Below are 14928 nucleotides of genomic sequence, written 5' to 3'. Positions count from 1 at the left end.
CCTCAGGAGTCATCCTCAGGCTTACTGGGAAAATATCTGAAGCATCCCCATTAAAGTCAGGAGGGAGATCAGAGTGCCTGACAATTTCAAAGATGGTCTTAGAGGTACTAGCCAACACAATTGGACAAGAAAAAGAAGTGAGGCACAAATGTTGGAGAGAAGGAGATGAAATCATCATTATTTGCAAACAGCATAATTGGACATGTAAGAGAGTCCACCGAAAAAGTATTACAAATATAAGGAATTTCAGTAAGGTGGCTGAGTAAAAAAGTTTATATTTAGAAACCATTAGGTTTTAGCATTTAAACAACAGTTGGTTAGAAGATTTAGTGGAAGAAAGTGAAAGTTGCTCAGTTGTGTCTGATTCTTTGCAACCCCATGGACTATATACAGTCCCTGGAAGTCTCCAGGTCAGAATACTGGAGTGGGTAGCCTTTCCCTTCTCCAGGGGGATTGAACTCAGTTCACCTGCATTGCAGGCAGATGCTTTACCAGCTGAGCAACCAGTAGAAAAAAACACCTCATTATAAAACAGCAGCATGAAAAGAAATAAATACGAATAAATGAAAAGGTATGTATAATCTCTCTGTGAAGAAAACTCTCAAACACTATGAAAGAAAAGCTGAACAAACAGAAAGACACCCTGTATTCTTGGAAGGGAATATTCAACGTCAGGAAAAGTCCATTCTCCTTGAATTAATCTACAAATCCAACACAATCTCCATAAAAAATACTACCTAGATTTTTGTTTGGCAGAGAGACTAGAAAAGCTAATTATAAAGTTTATATGACAAACAATCTAAGGGAATAGACTAAGAAGATATTAAAACATATCAAAAGCAACAGTAGTGAACACAATGAGGTGCCAGCAAACATAAACAGGCCGAGGAAAGCCGCCCCAACCTACCCAGACACTCACGGTTAGTATATTATCGTATACAGGAAGCTGGCATTTCGCATCAGTGAGGAGAAGACGGACAATTCAGTCATTCCTATTGGGATAACTGTCTACCCATTTAGGAAAAAAGTAAAGCTAGATTCCTAATAAACATCCACACGAACTACTTGCAGGCAAATTAAAGAAAGAAATCTTACATCCAAATAAATTCCTGACACATCAAATATCTAAAGGTAAGAAAATAAACATACAAGAAATAAAACATGAGGGAATCTTTTTATGATCTCAGAGTAGGAAAAGCCTATCTCAGGACGATATAAACCCCACCGGGCATAAACGACAAAAATATGGGTACAATTTGACTGTATAGTAATTTAAAACTAAGCATGAAGAAAAAAGCAGCACAAACTCAAAGACACTCTGAGAAAATATATGAAATGCATCCCATTTCCTTCATATATAAAGAGTTCCTATGATTCAATAGGAAAAAGGCCAAAAATTAAATAGGTGAAGGCAGAGGACACAATGGCTTTTAAAAATGTGCAATCTGCTCATTCATCATAAGATGAATAAGTGGATACTGTTTTGATACATGTGCCCTTACTTATCATATTCTTACTGCTTTTCTACCAGCACACTCCTCTCTCTCTACATTCAGATCCCGCCTATCAGGGCCCTGGTCTCATGTGTTCCAGTCACCTTAGGGAAAGGGGCTGCGTGGGAACAATTTCTGAGTCAGGAATGTCAACCAATATTTGTTGAACAAACAATGAATGAAAAAGGAACTTGGGTCCCGTGGGCTCCAGGTCCGAGCACCGAAAGTCTTCCACGTCCTTGACTTCACTCCGCTTTCCCATCAGTCCTGAGAGGCAGGTATTGTGTTGTCGTGTGCCCATTTCTCAGATGAGAAGGCATCCCAGAAAAGGACAGAGCAACCCAGAAAACCTGTCACCTTCCAGGCCCACCCATCCTCACACTGATTACCCCACAGCTGGCTGGAAGGTTGGGGTGTCCTGGCAGCACCCTGGCTTGACCGGGGCCCCAGCGTGGTACTCACTTGTGCATGTAGCCCTCGGAGCCGGCCGTGAGGTTCGCCTGCATCACCGCCTGGAACTCTGTCTCGTTGCAGCAGTATTTGAAAACTGTGTTGTTATGGTGACAGCAGAGGATGAAGGTTTTGTTGTCCGAGAGCCGGGGGCAGTGGAAGCCGAAGTGGTAGCGGCCTTTGTGGTCTGTGTACGGCTCACAGACCCGGAAATGCGCGGACAAGACTGGAAAACAGAGTCACCAGGCTTGGTGGGGGTCCCTCACCAGGCCCAGCTGGCCCAAGACACCCATCAGTCCGTGAGGATCGTGGGCAGAGCCTGGTTGGTCTATTTTAGGGTCTTGCTGCCTCTTCCCTCACCAGGAGGCTTCTGTGGCCCAGGGTAAGCCTCCCCTCTTCCAGGAAGCCTGCTCCTGACCCCTCCTAGGCCCCCCTAGGCTACCATCCTGCTTATACTGAGCCCCCGGGAGCTCCTTGCAGGCCCAGCTGATCTTAGCCTCAAGGACATCCTTTCCCAGGGTTTTGCATACAGCAGGCACCCAATCAGGAAACAACATGAACTGAGCACCTACTCTGTGCTTCACCGGTTCTATCAGATTTAATCCACTTGGCCATCTTAAGAGGCAGGTCTGGGATCCCACTTTACAGAGGGAGAAACCAAGGCTCAGAGGCCTACAGTGACCTGTCTGAGCCAGTCAGAGGTGGTGGAGGGGGAATCCAATCCAGGCCTGCCTGGATCCAAGGTCCAGGACCCTCTCCACTCCTCCGTCACTGGGCGGACTTGGTGGTGGGCTCGCCAACAAGTCCAGGCTAGCCCAGGTGGTGAGCGACAGGGATGCGAGAACCAGGTCCTGCTTGTGGAGAAAGCAGTGTCCGCTTGCATCTTAGTTTCAACTAAACTGACCCCCTAGAACCAGAAGCCCTCACGGGGCTGCCTCAGTGGCCCCAGCTCTTATCATAAATAACTCAGCCCCCTAGACCATTGAATTTAAACACAATTTCTCCCTCTGCATCTTCTGACACACAAAAGACCATCAAAAACTCAGTCGGTGACAAAGCTTCCCTGGCCTCGGACCCTCATTCCCCTGACTCAAGGCCAGAGATCGGTGTTCAGCCACTGGTGACGCCGTCTAAGCCCAGAACAGTATTTACTAGTCATGCCGATGGTGATAAACAGGAGTGAAAGCCTGAACAAATATAACAATGGAAAAAAACCTGGAGCCCGCTGACTCCAGCTTAATTAGTATCTTCATAAAAGGGACTGCTGTATCTAATTTGTATCGCTCAAAAGGGGCTTCGTAGGCTGAATACATTTCTCCAACCACAAAGGCTCTGGTTCTGCAGAAGCGCCTCAGTTAGTTGAAAGCTCTGTCTCTGCTGAGAGGTTATTAGACTCCAGCCCACACAGCTCCCAGCGCCCGGGGCTGGTGAGGGGATCCCAGCTGGGTGGTGCTGGCCGGTGGGCGGGTGGGTCTCATGTACTGGGGTACCGAGGCTGGCTTGGGTGGCCTCGTGAAATCCCGGGCCCCTTCCTCAAAGTACAGCACCCTCCTCTGTGGGGATGGGCAGGACCACTGCAAGAGAAGGGTCCCAGCCTTTCAGGAGTCAGGGGAGCTCTCCAGAACCCCTTCTCAGCCTTGGAAAAAAAAGAAGACCGTCTTAAGGACACAGAGCTCACTAAGGAAGCCTTGAGTGAATTCACCATCTCACTTGATCTCGTGCATTCCCGAGTACAGAGGAGAAAACCGAGGCTGAGCGCATCGGTCTCAAGGTGCGGTCCCTGACCTGCCACATCCTCAACCCCCAGGGACTCGTCACAGACACAGTGCTTCGAGCCCCGCATTCTGAGACAGAAACTTGAGTGGGAGCGGGGTCGGGGGGAGCACAGTCTGAGTCTTAGCAAGACCTGCAGGGGTTGCAAAGACTTGGTTTGGGACCCACTGGCCTGGAGGAACAACGTACCAGAGGCTGGAGGTGAGGGGCAGAGGTAGGAAGTGAATTCTAGCCACTGTTCTGGGCCATGTTCCGGTCAATGAAAAAGCTCCATCTTCGGTTGAGGGTGGGGGTCGGCTCACACTCAGCGCACAGGGGCTGAGTGTGTCAGCAACTCCCGGTGGGGAGTCAGGAAGACCAGCTGGGGCCCTGAGGCTGGGCTGAGAGGCTGTGGCTGCAGGACCCTGGGAGGGAAGGGGCAGAGCTGGGAAGGGGCCTTTGAGCCCGGCTTTGGAGGAGCCGGAAGTGCCGCCATGGAGATGGGGAGGGGAGGCGGACAAGTCCCCGGAGGCTCACCCTGGCCACCCTGGAGGGCCGGCGCCACCTGCTTTGACCATCCGACAGAGACCAGAAGGCCACTGCTGCCTCCTGAGGAAGAATGTGAGGGAGCCCGAGGCGCCCTGGGCCCCGAGCTGGGACACTGGTCTGACCCCTGGAACGTACAGGACCACCTGAGCCATCAGGGCCTCTCTGCGCCTCCTTGCCCCTGGTGATGGGAGACCAGCAGTCTCCCGGGGGCTGGGGGCCCCAAGGAGCACCTGTGAACAGCACACAGGTCCCGCTTAGGGCAGGGAGGGGGTAAGCAACAGAGGGGATGACAAAGGGCCATGCTTCTGGCCTCAGGCACGGGCGCAGCAGGGCCCTGGGGCCTGACGGCAGAGGGATGGTGGTTAGGAGGCCAGCGCATCTTGAGTCACCAGGAAAAAGGGCCCAAGCAGAGACGGAACACCAAGGAACAGCCACTCTCTCAGGAACTGGGGTCCCCGAGAGGGGACCATGATTCCCCCTATTTGCCAAGTTCAGGGTCTGCAGGGCCATCACTTAACAGCCAGGTGACTATGTTCTCTGACTGCGTGGCCTGGGACTGGTCTCTTTCCTGGCCTGAGCCTCAGCTTCTTCATCTGTAAATGGGTGAGGAGTCCCTCTTCTCCAGGGTTAAGAAGAGCTAACTCTCAGGAAAGCCACCGCAAGGAAGGAGTTCTGTGCATGGTGGCCACTCCCAGACCCCTGGCCTTGGCCTGTCTTGGGCTCTGCCACCCCGGGGGCCCTTCATGTCCTCCTTCTGAGCCACAACGGCCAGCAAAGGGGCAAGGGACCTGAAGCTGCAGGCTGGCACCCACAACCCTGTCAGAGCAAGAGGCGAGGAGGGGTTATGTGCATGCCTGCCTGAGAAAGACAGAGACAAGGGCAAGAGGGGGAGAGGGACAGGGCAGAGGGAGACACCAAGAAACAAAGAGGCACGCAGACAGAGGGAGAGACACAGAGCCAGCAGGCGCCTTGCTGAGAGCAGGGCCAGCCCCGATGGCAGAGGCGGGTGCCCCTTCTCCAGGCGGCCAGCTTCACCCAGAGGCAAAGGAAGGACGCGGTTTATGTTCATCTTGGTGAAGGGGTGCGTGAGAGCCCTCCTGCTGGGATCGGGGAGGGGCGGACCTCGGAGACTGGCGGGTGCTGGGGGCCGGGGACCTGGCATGATGCTGCCTGGGTTGGAATCCAGCCCCTACACCAGCTGTGCCATCTCAGGCTGCCCAGTTCCCTCTCCAAGCCTCAGTTTCCTCCTCTGCACAATGAGGTGACTACAACATTGCCTGATTTCGACTTGCCAGGCCCAGGAGAGAAGTCACTGCACCTAAGGGCTTCTCCTGGGGCTTGATGGCAGCCTGCGATACCCCCACAGCATCCTCGAGAATCTTCCAGCGGAGCTCCCCGAGACAGACACACATGGGGCCTCGCCGAATGTTAGCTCCTCACGAGGGTGACTCCCGTTAGCACCCATAACTCTGGCTGGGCTAGCAGTGACCCCGGGAAGGAACCTTCTGTCCCTGCCCACCCCCCGCCCCCACTGCCCACCTCCCACCGAGCATCCTGGGGGGTCCTACCTGCAGAAATCAGCAACGAGAGGACGGCGAGCACGTTCAAGGGCTGCTGGCCACAACTGGTCATCGTTTGGCTTGCATCGATCCGTCGAGCGCTGCCTGTAGAATGAGAGCCGAGAGAGGCCAGCTGCGGGCCGTCCTGCCTGTCGAGCGGACCACTGACTCTGCTGCCCGCGGCGGGGCCAGCAGGCACGGGCGGGGACGCGAGTGTGCCGGAGCAGGGGCCAGGATGCGGATGGGGGCAATGCCGCCATCCAATTTCCTTTCTGGGATGAATGAGTTCCCCAACCAGTCAACTGTCACCTCCCTTTCTTTTCACGGCAAAACCAGACTTCATCAAAGGGGTGCGGATGGATCAGGTGGTGGAAATAACCAGCAGGCTGAGGGTGGTGGGCACGGGAATGAGAATGGGGGTGAGCAAGGGGACTAGAAGTGAGCTCGTGCAGCTGCTAGGGGCCGGCAGGACCCAGGTCTCCCTGCTGTGTTCTAACGGGGACTTCCCTCCACCGCCCCTGCCCTGACCCCCTCCCTGCCCCACCCCCCAACCCCCACCGCAAGCATGCATCCAGCCAGCACCTTCCAGGCATTAGGGACCCAGCAACGAGCCAAACGCACTCAGCAGAGCTGACAGGGCACAGACAAATGGATGAGGAGTCCACAGGCTACGAGCCCCCTGGGGTCACACCCCAAATACCGAAAGCAGAGACTCGGATACGTGTCCACCCACGTCCACAGCAGCACAGTTCACAGCAGTGAAGGGAAGGGACAGCCTGAGCGCACACCGACGGGTGATGGGTAAACACCACACGGCAGGTGCTAACTGTGGAGCATCACTCAGCCTTCAAAAGGGAGGAAACGCTGCCACAGGCGGCAACACGGATGAGCCCCGAGGCGGCTATGCTCAGTGAAACAAACCAGACGCACAAAAAGACACATACTGGGTGGTCCCGGTCATCCGAGGTCCCTAAAGGAGTCAAGTTCACAGAGACAGGAAGTAGGATGGCGGGTGGGGGGCTGGGGGAGGTGGAGAGAGTGCTCCTTGGGGACAGAGCTCCCGTTTGGGATGAGGACAGAGTTCTGGAGGTGGGTGGTGGGGGTGGAGGAAGTGTTGCAGACCGAGGGGCAGCAGGTGCAAAGGCCCTGAGGTGAGAGCAGCAGGGAGCCAGGGGAGGTTGGGGGAGGGGCGGGCACCCGCAAGCCCCCTAGGGCAGGGCCTTGGCTACTTTACATCAGGTTGTTGAGGCTTCAGGAAAAACCTGAGAGACAGGTTCCCTGACTATCATCACCCCCACTCCCCGGGGGTTTGAGAGCTCAGGCTGGGGAGGAGGCCCAAGCGTGCCCTGCGTACTTGGCGTGGACTGCTAGAGCCCCACCGGGGTTGTAGCTGCATGTGGCTGGGGATGGATTTGCTGAGCACCTACTATGTGCCACGTTCTGGGTCAAGTGAGGTCCTGTGCGCCACCCTCTGCCCTCCCAGCTCTCCCGACCAGGGAGAGCTCGGGGACCCCAGCATGGGTCCGGGGCAGCTCTGAATCCTGAGTGGAGGCAGGAAGCTACCGGGGGGTGGGGTGGGGGGCAACTCAGAGGCTGGAAGTGTCGGACCAGGAGAGGGGGTCAGATTCACCACCAAACACGGGGGACCCTCAGATCCCTGCCCCTGCTCTGCGGCCCCTCCCCGGGCAGCTCACTTGGAGCAGGGGCGGCAGGGAGGCACCAGCGTGTCAGGGCGGCTCTGAAGTGTGGTGAGCCAGAATAGGAAAAGAGGGTGGCAGGGCCAGGAGACGCAGCCCGAATGCCTGAACACAGTGCTCACTCACGGTGACGTCGGTGCCAGCCCCTGGGGAGGGCCCCCGCCCACCCCTCCACCCAGGCCTCTCTGCTCCCCCCCACCACGAGCAGCCCTGCCCCCACGGGCTTCCAGCTTCTTAATTGCTCTGAGTCTGGGCCTCCTCCCCGCCTCCCTCAGGGCACTCCTGGGAGGATGAAGGAGATTAAAGCATTTGAAAGTGCTTAGGAAAGGATTTCATACTGGGGAGACCTAAGGATCACCCCGGGAAAAGACCCTGTGAGGGGTGGGGAGTGACAGGTCCTGAGCCCCCATCTGCAGGTGGGTAAGCTGAGGGTTCCCTGAGGGCCAAGACGGCCTCCAGACTCTGGGCTCCTCTGGCCCCTGTAGGGTGGGGCCACCCATTTTTTGAGCCGGGGCTGCAATCTGAGAGCTGGTGGGTTCACTGAACAAATGCTAGGGTGGGGGTCCTCCTCCGCCACGGGCCCAGCCCTCCCTCATGCTGCCCCTACTCCCTACAAAGCCCTGCACGTATGGAGGGGGGCTGTCACTCACACCTGGGGTGCCCGCCTCTCTTTCCTTTGGTCTCTTGTGAGACCAAATCCTGTACTGCCTTAGAAGCTGGTCTAATGCCACCTCCTCCAGGAAGCCTGCCTTGATTCCATCAGCTGGAAGCAGCTTGTCCCTCCATTGAGGCTTATCATATTCCAACTCATCTCTCATTAATGTGTTAATTCAATGATTCATTTATGTATTCTCTCAGCATCCACTCATTGACCGCCCCCCCACCCCCAGCCCGCCCCGCTCTGGGCCAAGGCCTTGGCTGGGTTCTAGGGACTCAGGGTGTGCTGGGTGAGGGTGCCCACCAGCTCTATCTTATAGGACTGGTCCTCACGCTCTGTTCTATCAGACCATGAAAGTCCGGGTCAGGGCTTGGCATAGCCTGGGTGAGAGCCCCAGCCTGGCTGACTCTGATTCTTGGCTTCTTGGGGGCACTGAAGCAACAGTGGCCTCAGGGCCTGCTTTGGGTGTGAAGGTCCCGCCCAGCACAGGTGTACCCACCACGGGGATGTGCTGTGCCTGCCGCGTCCATACCCCCGTCCTGCTCAGCCCCCTCCCCCATTCATGCCTCCAATCTCCACCATGTCCCCCTGTGTGGCCGCCTAGGATGAGTCAATGGGTGATGGATGCCACATCCCTGCTGGTGGGACAAGGGTTGGGGTGGGGGCTGCCCACCTCCCCAGGCCCCCCCGGGCAGCTGAGGTGTCAGCACTGAAGACTGAATTTGTGGTGGAAAGAAAACCCTGCAGAGAGTTACTGGGAACTTACATAAAAATTCCATTTGTCACGACCCAAGACAGCAAAGCTCGAAGCCAGCCAGCGACTCTGTTCCTGGCCGGGCCAGAACAAAGCGGCTTTGGATACCAGCCCTGCGGGGTTCCCATGAGAAGGCCAGCCCAGGGGTCACGCCGTCTGTAGCACCCACATTCGCCGGAGCCTGCAGAGGGGGACCTGGGTGTGTCACACTGGTGACATTTGGGGGCAGCCCCCCCAGCAGAGGCAGGAGTTGGGGCTGGCAGAGTGAGCAGCCCCCCCAGCCCCGCCCCGCAGGGCTGGCCCTGCCTCTGGGGCTGCGCCCCGGGGCTAGCTCAGACCAGCCGGCTTCTCCATGGGTGCTGGGTGCTGGCTTTTCACCATGTTTTCTCAGATGATCCCCGACAGCCCAATCAAGCAGCCATCAAACTCCCATCTGGTAAAGGACACTGAGGCTCAGACAGGTGAAGTGACTTGCCTGCGGTCACACAGCTGCCCACCGGCTCCACCAGGGAGCAAGCCCAGTCTCCAAGCAGGCGGTTCCTCCAGGCACTTAGGAGTTTCCAGGGCCTCCGGAGCCCCCCAACCCCCAGAAGGCACATCTACTACAGACAAATTCAATTTATCATGGTGGTTTAGTCGCTCAGTCGTGTCCGACTCTTGAGACACCATGGACTGTAGCCCGCCAGGCTCCTCTGTCATAGGATTTCCCAGGCAAGAATACTGCTGTGGGTTGCCATTTCCTTCTCCAGGGGATCTTCCGGACTGAGGGATCGAACCTAGGTCTCCTGTACTATAGGCGGATTCTTTACCGACTGGGCTATGAGAGAACCTCTAATTGATCGTCCCTGGTTCTATTCCTCTGAGAACCAGTAAACCGCCCACCGTGGGAGCTGGTGGCCGATGGTAAAAAAGCTCGCATCGCAGGGAGAACGTTCTGGGTGAGCGGGACTCCCAGAGCGGATGGCCTCCAGAAGCATGCGTCAAGCACGCATCTCCGCGTCCACCCCTTGGGTCAGCCGGGGACTGCTGTTCCCAGATCCGAGGAGTATTTTTAAACACCGAATTTGGCAAGGCCTGAGTGTAAGGGAAGGAGGGCATGTGAAGAGAAACAGAGCCGGCGAAGATGAATTAAACCCCACCAGCAACAACAGATCGGTTCTCGAGTCAGCCAGGCCAGGCAGGGCTGGGGACAGGGGCAGCGGTGGGGAGGGGCGCTGGGCCTTGGGCGCTGGGCAGGGGGCCACTGCCCCAGACCCCAGCCCCCCAGGACCCTGCACGCCTGGTGACCACTGGCACCACACCTAGACTCTCCTCTTCTCCCAGCTTCTCCCAGACCCCTGCTCACCCTACCACGAGCTCCCCTAGGTGTGGCCAAGAGCATCAGTTCTTGCCTGGACCAGGTCAAGGCCAGTGGGCCTCGAAGGGCAGGCCTTGAACTTGGGCCACACTGCCTGGCTCCACCTTTTGTAACCACTCCCTGTGTGTCCTGGGACAAGTCTCCTTGGCCCTAAAAGGAGGATAAAAATAGTAGCTAATTCACAGAGTCCTTGGGATGATTGAACGAAGTGACGCATCTGAGGGCTTGGAAACGGGGCTTGGAACTCAAAAGTGTCCGTGGGGAGCGCCGCTCCTTGCCGGCCCCCAGCTGGCTCTGCCCCAGCCTCGCCCACCAGGCCAGGTCCTATGGGCCTAGGACCAGCTTCCCAAAGTGCCCATCCGACCACCCGCCCGCCTCCTCAGGTTCAAGTCCACGCCCTGTAAGCCTGGAACCAGCTTTCAAGGTTCAGCGGGGGTGCCCATCTCTCAGTGAAGCTTCCCTCCCTCTAATTCTCTCACTCCCCCGGGTGGGCTCCAAAGGCTGGCACGGTTGAGAGCGTGCTGCCTGCTCGGTTTGTGTCCCGACTTGAGAGCAAATGGGTTGGAGAAAAATAAGTGGCAGGCAGGGGGGTGTGGAGAACCCAGACCCCTTGCCGAGGGGGCGCCTGGCCTCTTCAGACACCGCCACCTGAGCCCTGTGTTATTTCACAGCATCGAGGACGAAGAATCGCCCGTGACTAGTTACGCACCTGTCACCCAAACACGTCCCACCTTGACCCATCCCTGCAGGGCTGCAGCTCTGCGGGGCGAGGACAGCTCCCATGCCAGCTTCTGGGCGCCAGGCACAGGTGGCAGAGCACAGGAGTCAGGGCCTCTGCTCAGGCTGGCCCTTCCCTGGGCATCCCTTCCCCCGACTCCAATGTCCACATCGGACCTACCACAAGGCCCAGCTCAAGTGCCACCTGGCCCAGGAAGCTGGTGAGGCGGCTCACCCTCTCGACCCCTAGTGTCCAGGGAACGGGTCCTCTTTTGCATGCCCATCAGTGAACAGGCCTCTGCTAGGGGCCAAACCCAGGGCTGGGTGGCATTGGGGTTCAGCCACAGACAAGAAGGACCAGGTCTGGCTGCCACGGGATGGCACGGGGACTGTGGGGGAGAGTCAGGAAGCAAGTGATCCCATGATGAGCTAGTAACTACGCCTGGGTGTTCTTCTTATTAACAGCAATATGAGCTCTGTGAATTAATAATGAAACAAGGGCAGAGCCCTCTGGGGCCTCATGAACAGTCCTGCGGGCAGAACAGGTGCCCACCAGATGGGTATCGGAACTAACCCTGGAGACAGCGGCCGGGCGCCCGCCCTGGGCCGGGAGGCGAGGACTCTGACAAGCTCACCTACTTCTTGACACCCTGAGGGCTATTCCCCTGCCGTCCCTGGGGTGCAGGTGGAGAGGCAGGCAGGGAAGAACCAGGATTCAAAGCCCGCGCTCTGCTCCTGCGCCCGGTCCTCATGGGCAGGTGGGTGTGTCACACTCCAGGCAGCCCACGTGTCCACACACATGTCTGCAACTGCACACACAGGCACAGGCGTGCACCCCTCCACGCCACGACCCACACACACTGGGGACCGGCACACGCAGCCCCGGCAGCGAGTTTACCCCCCAGCAAGTCCTCAAGCGTCCAGGCCCTTCCATAATCCTGGGTTTGTGAACCTTTGTGTTAAGGACAACGCCCACTTCGAGGTTATGAAATCTCAGTCCAAACGTGAAGTCCAGGAATAGACGCCAGTGTGAAGCAAGATCAGAGCGTGTCCTCCTGACCCTGAGGGCCTGTGGAGGGCAGGCGGGAAGCCAGGAAGTGGGCCGGACTCAGGCCAGCAGTCATGGCCACGGCCTGTGTTGGGTGCCCTTCCCCATCTTCTCAATCACGCTGCACCCGCCCTGATGGCGTGCACTCTCTCCGTGAATCAGTCAAGCACACGGGGCCTCCCGGCATCCCTGTGCCTGAAACCCACCCTCCCCTCAAAGTCAGAGAGCTGCCTTTCAAAATGCAAATCCCATTGTACCATCACTGATTAAAACCTTCCAAGGGGGTGCTTTCTTGGTGGTCCAGTGGTTAAGACTTTGCCTTCCCTGGTGGCTCAGTTGGTAAAGAATCCACCTGCAATGCGGGAGACCTTGGTTCAATCCCTGGGTTGGGAAGATCCCTTGGAGAAGGGAAAGGCTACCCACTCCAGTATTCTGGCCCAGAGAATTCCATGATCTATATAGTCCATGGGGTCGCAAAGAGTCGGACACGACTGAGCAACTTTCATTCACTCCCGATGCAGGGACCGGGGTTCGATCCCTGGTCAGGGAACTAGATCCCATATGCTGCAACTAGGACCCAGTGCAGCTGAATAAAACTCCCCGCACAAAACACAAAAAACCTTCCAAGCACCTCCCACAGCACTGGGGTGAAGGCCAGATTCCTGCCAGGGTCCTGACCCCTCCCTGGCCAGGAGGCCCACCTTCCAGCCACACTGACCTCCCTGCAGCCCCTTTACCACGGCCCCCACCCAATCCTGTGCCCACCCCTCTCCTGGCAGATTCAGATGAATCCCCCAGAGCCAGTGTTCACCAAGAGGTGTCCCCCCGACCCAGATATAAGGTCAGGAACCCTGCTGTGTGCGCTCACAGCCTGTCTACCTCTCCGCATACAGATGGTGGTTCATAGTTGCATGCTGGGTACAGTGGCTCTGTCTGAGCTATGTCTGTCTGCTCCCCTAGACTGCAGACTGTAAACTGGAGAATGGCTGAGACCCAGAACCGGTGGCATAGTTTGCAGGGCCCAGGGCAAAATGAAAAATACAGAGAAATATCTTCGTTCAAGAATCACCAAGCATTTGTAGACAGCCAAGGCAGAGCATTAAACCAAGTGTGGACCCTCTGAGCACGGACTGCACACTGTGAAGCCGGTCCGGCTGACACTGCTTGGTTTTACCACGATGTAACATAGAGCCCCTGAGAAGGCAGTGGCACCCCACTCTAGTACTCTTGCCTGGAAAATCCCATGGACGGAGGAGCCTGGTGGGCTGCAGTCCATGGGGTTGCTAGGAGTCGGATACGACTGAGCGACTTCACTTTCACTTTTCACTTTCATGCATTGGAGAAGGAAATGGCACCCCACTCCAGTGTTCTTGCCTGGAGAATCCCAGGGACGGAGGAGCCAGGTGGGCTGCCATCTATGGGGTCACACAGAGTCAGACACTACTGAAGCGACTTAGAAGCAGCAGCAGCAGCATAAAGCCCGGCACATGGCAGTGTCAGTTGCTCAGTCGTGTCTGACTCTTTGTGACCCTGTGGGCCATAGCCCCTCAGGCTCCTCTGTCCATGAGACTCTCCAGGAAAGAATACTGGAGTGGGTTCAGTTCAGTTCAGTTGCTTAGTCGTGTCCGACTCTTTGCGACCCCAAATGGAATGGGTTGCCATTCCCTTTTCCAGAGAATCTTCCCGACCCAGGGTTCAAACCCAGGTCTCCTGCACTGCAGGCAGATGGAAAGGACCAGAATTGGTAGCAGGGCACCCAGCACATCTAGTCAATTAGCAAATGCTCCATTAATGGCACACAAGTAAGCCCTTTTAAACACTTGTTGGAGTGGTTGAATGAATGCAGATATTATCATTTCTATTTTTCAAATAAATTGAGCTCAGAGAGCCTAAGTGGCTTGCTTAGAATTGGAGGGTGGCAGGCCTGGGTTTCGAACTCAGGTTTGTCTGACCCCAAGCAGGGGCTCACAGTGGGTTCCGGGGAAGATGGCACAGGTTTTGGAGCTGGTCTCCCCTGGCCTAGAATCTGGGTCCTGCTGCTAAGTAGCTGAGTCTTCTGGGCTTCCTCATCTGTAAGATGGGAACCATGACCCTGCCGCTTGCTGGGGTGAGAAAGACGGGAAGCACCAGAGCTGCTCGCAGGGCAGCCAGCACATCTCGCAAGTTAGCAAATGCTCCGGAGACAGCTCTCACCTGCTGGCACCTACTGTTGTTTCTAAAGCTGATGGGTTCGGTCCCTGAGAGGTTGCTGTGTGCCCTTGAGCAAAGCAAAGTATGTTTAAATTCTTCCTTTCAAGAGTAGCGCCCTTAGCTAGCACTGACTTCCTTCCAGCTTCCCAGGTGGTGGAGTGGTAAAGAATCCATCTGCCAACGCAGGAGACACGGGTCCAATCCCTGAGTCGGGAAGATCCCCTGGAGGAGGAAATGGCAACCCACTCCAAGGTACTTCTTGCCTGGAAAATCCCACAGACAGAGAAGCCTGGCGGGCTAACGGTCCATGCGGTCGCAAAGAGCCGGACTTGACTGAGTGACTGATCACGCGTGTGTGACTTCCTTCCGCTTTGTCTGATTGTTAATTGCTTCCCTGTGCGGCACCAGCTCCTTGGGGTGGGGTGGGGGCGTTCTGTGCCTCTCTACCCCCCACAGAGGATGCTCTGCACACAGTAGGTGCTGAATACATGTTTGCTGCCCCAAGAGCAGGAACTCTGCCGACACTCATGGACCTGAATGCCAGGTTGGCTTTACTGCAAAGAGCGCATTCCCGTGGGCACAGGTGAGATGCAGTCTGGGGCCTGAGCGTGACTCTCGCTGAGACGGGAGGGCAACTTTCACTGCCGACACCAGCAGTGACCTCAGGGGTCAGCCCTGGGTGGATGCCGCACACCCAAGCCAAG

General features: G+C 56.5%; 1 protein-coding gene across 4 annotated transcripts in view; it reads right to left on the bottom strand.

Annotated features, from left to right (window-relative positions):
- The window catches only part of SHISAL1 (shisa like 1), a 142595-nt gene that overhangs the window by 45489 nt on the left and 82178 nt on the right, over positions 1 to 14928 (bottom strand). For 3 of the 4 annotated variants that reach the window (XM_027540552.1, XM_027540551.1, XM_027540550.1), the window contains exons 2-3: positions 5813 to 5908; positions 1956 to 2169 (exon numbers count right to left, since the gene is read on the bottom strand). In XM_027540552.1, coding sequence (XP_027396353.1) covers positions 1956 to 2169; positions 5813 to 5876 — 278 coding nt within the window. In that variant the 5' untranslated portion in view covers positions 5877 to 5908. Of the gene's footprint in view, positions 1 to 1955; positions 2170 to 5812; positions 5909 to 8924; positions 9010 to 14928 lie in introns of those variants that run through there. The other variant, XM_027540549.1, reaches the window with a different exon arrangement.

The sequence above is a fragment of the Bos indicus x Bos taurus genome, chromosome 5 (assembly GCF_003369695.1).
Source record: "Bos indicus x Bos taurus breed Angus x Brahman F1 hybrid chromosome 5, Bos_hybrid_MaternalHap_v2.0, whole genome shotgun sequence".
In the NCBI taxonomy this organism is placed as follows: Eukaryota; Metazoa; Chordata; class Mammalia; order Artiodactyla; family Bovidae; genus Bos; species Bos indicus x Bos taurus.
The sequence above is the reverse complement of the archived record's forward strand: the minus strand, read 5'-3'. Positions and strand labels throughout refer to the sequence as shown.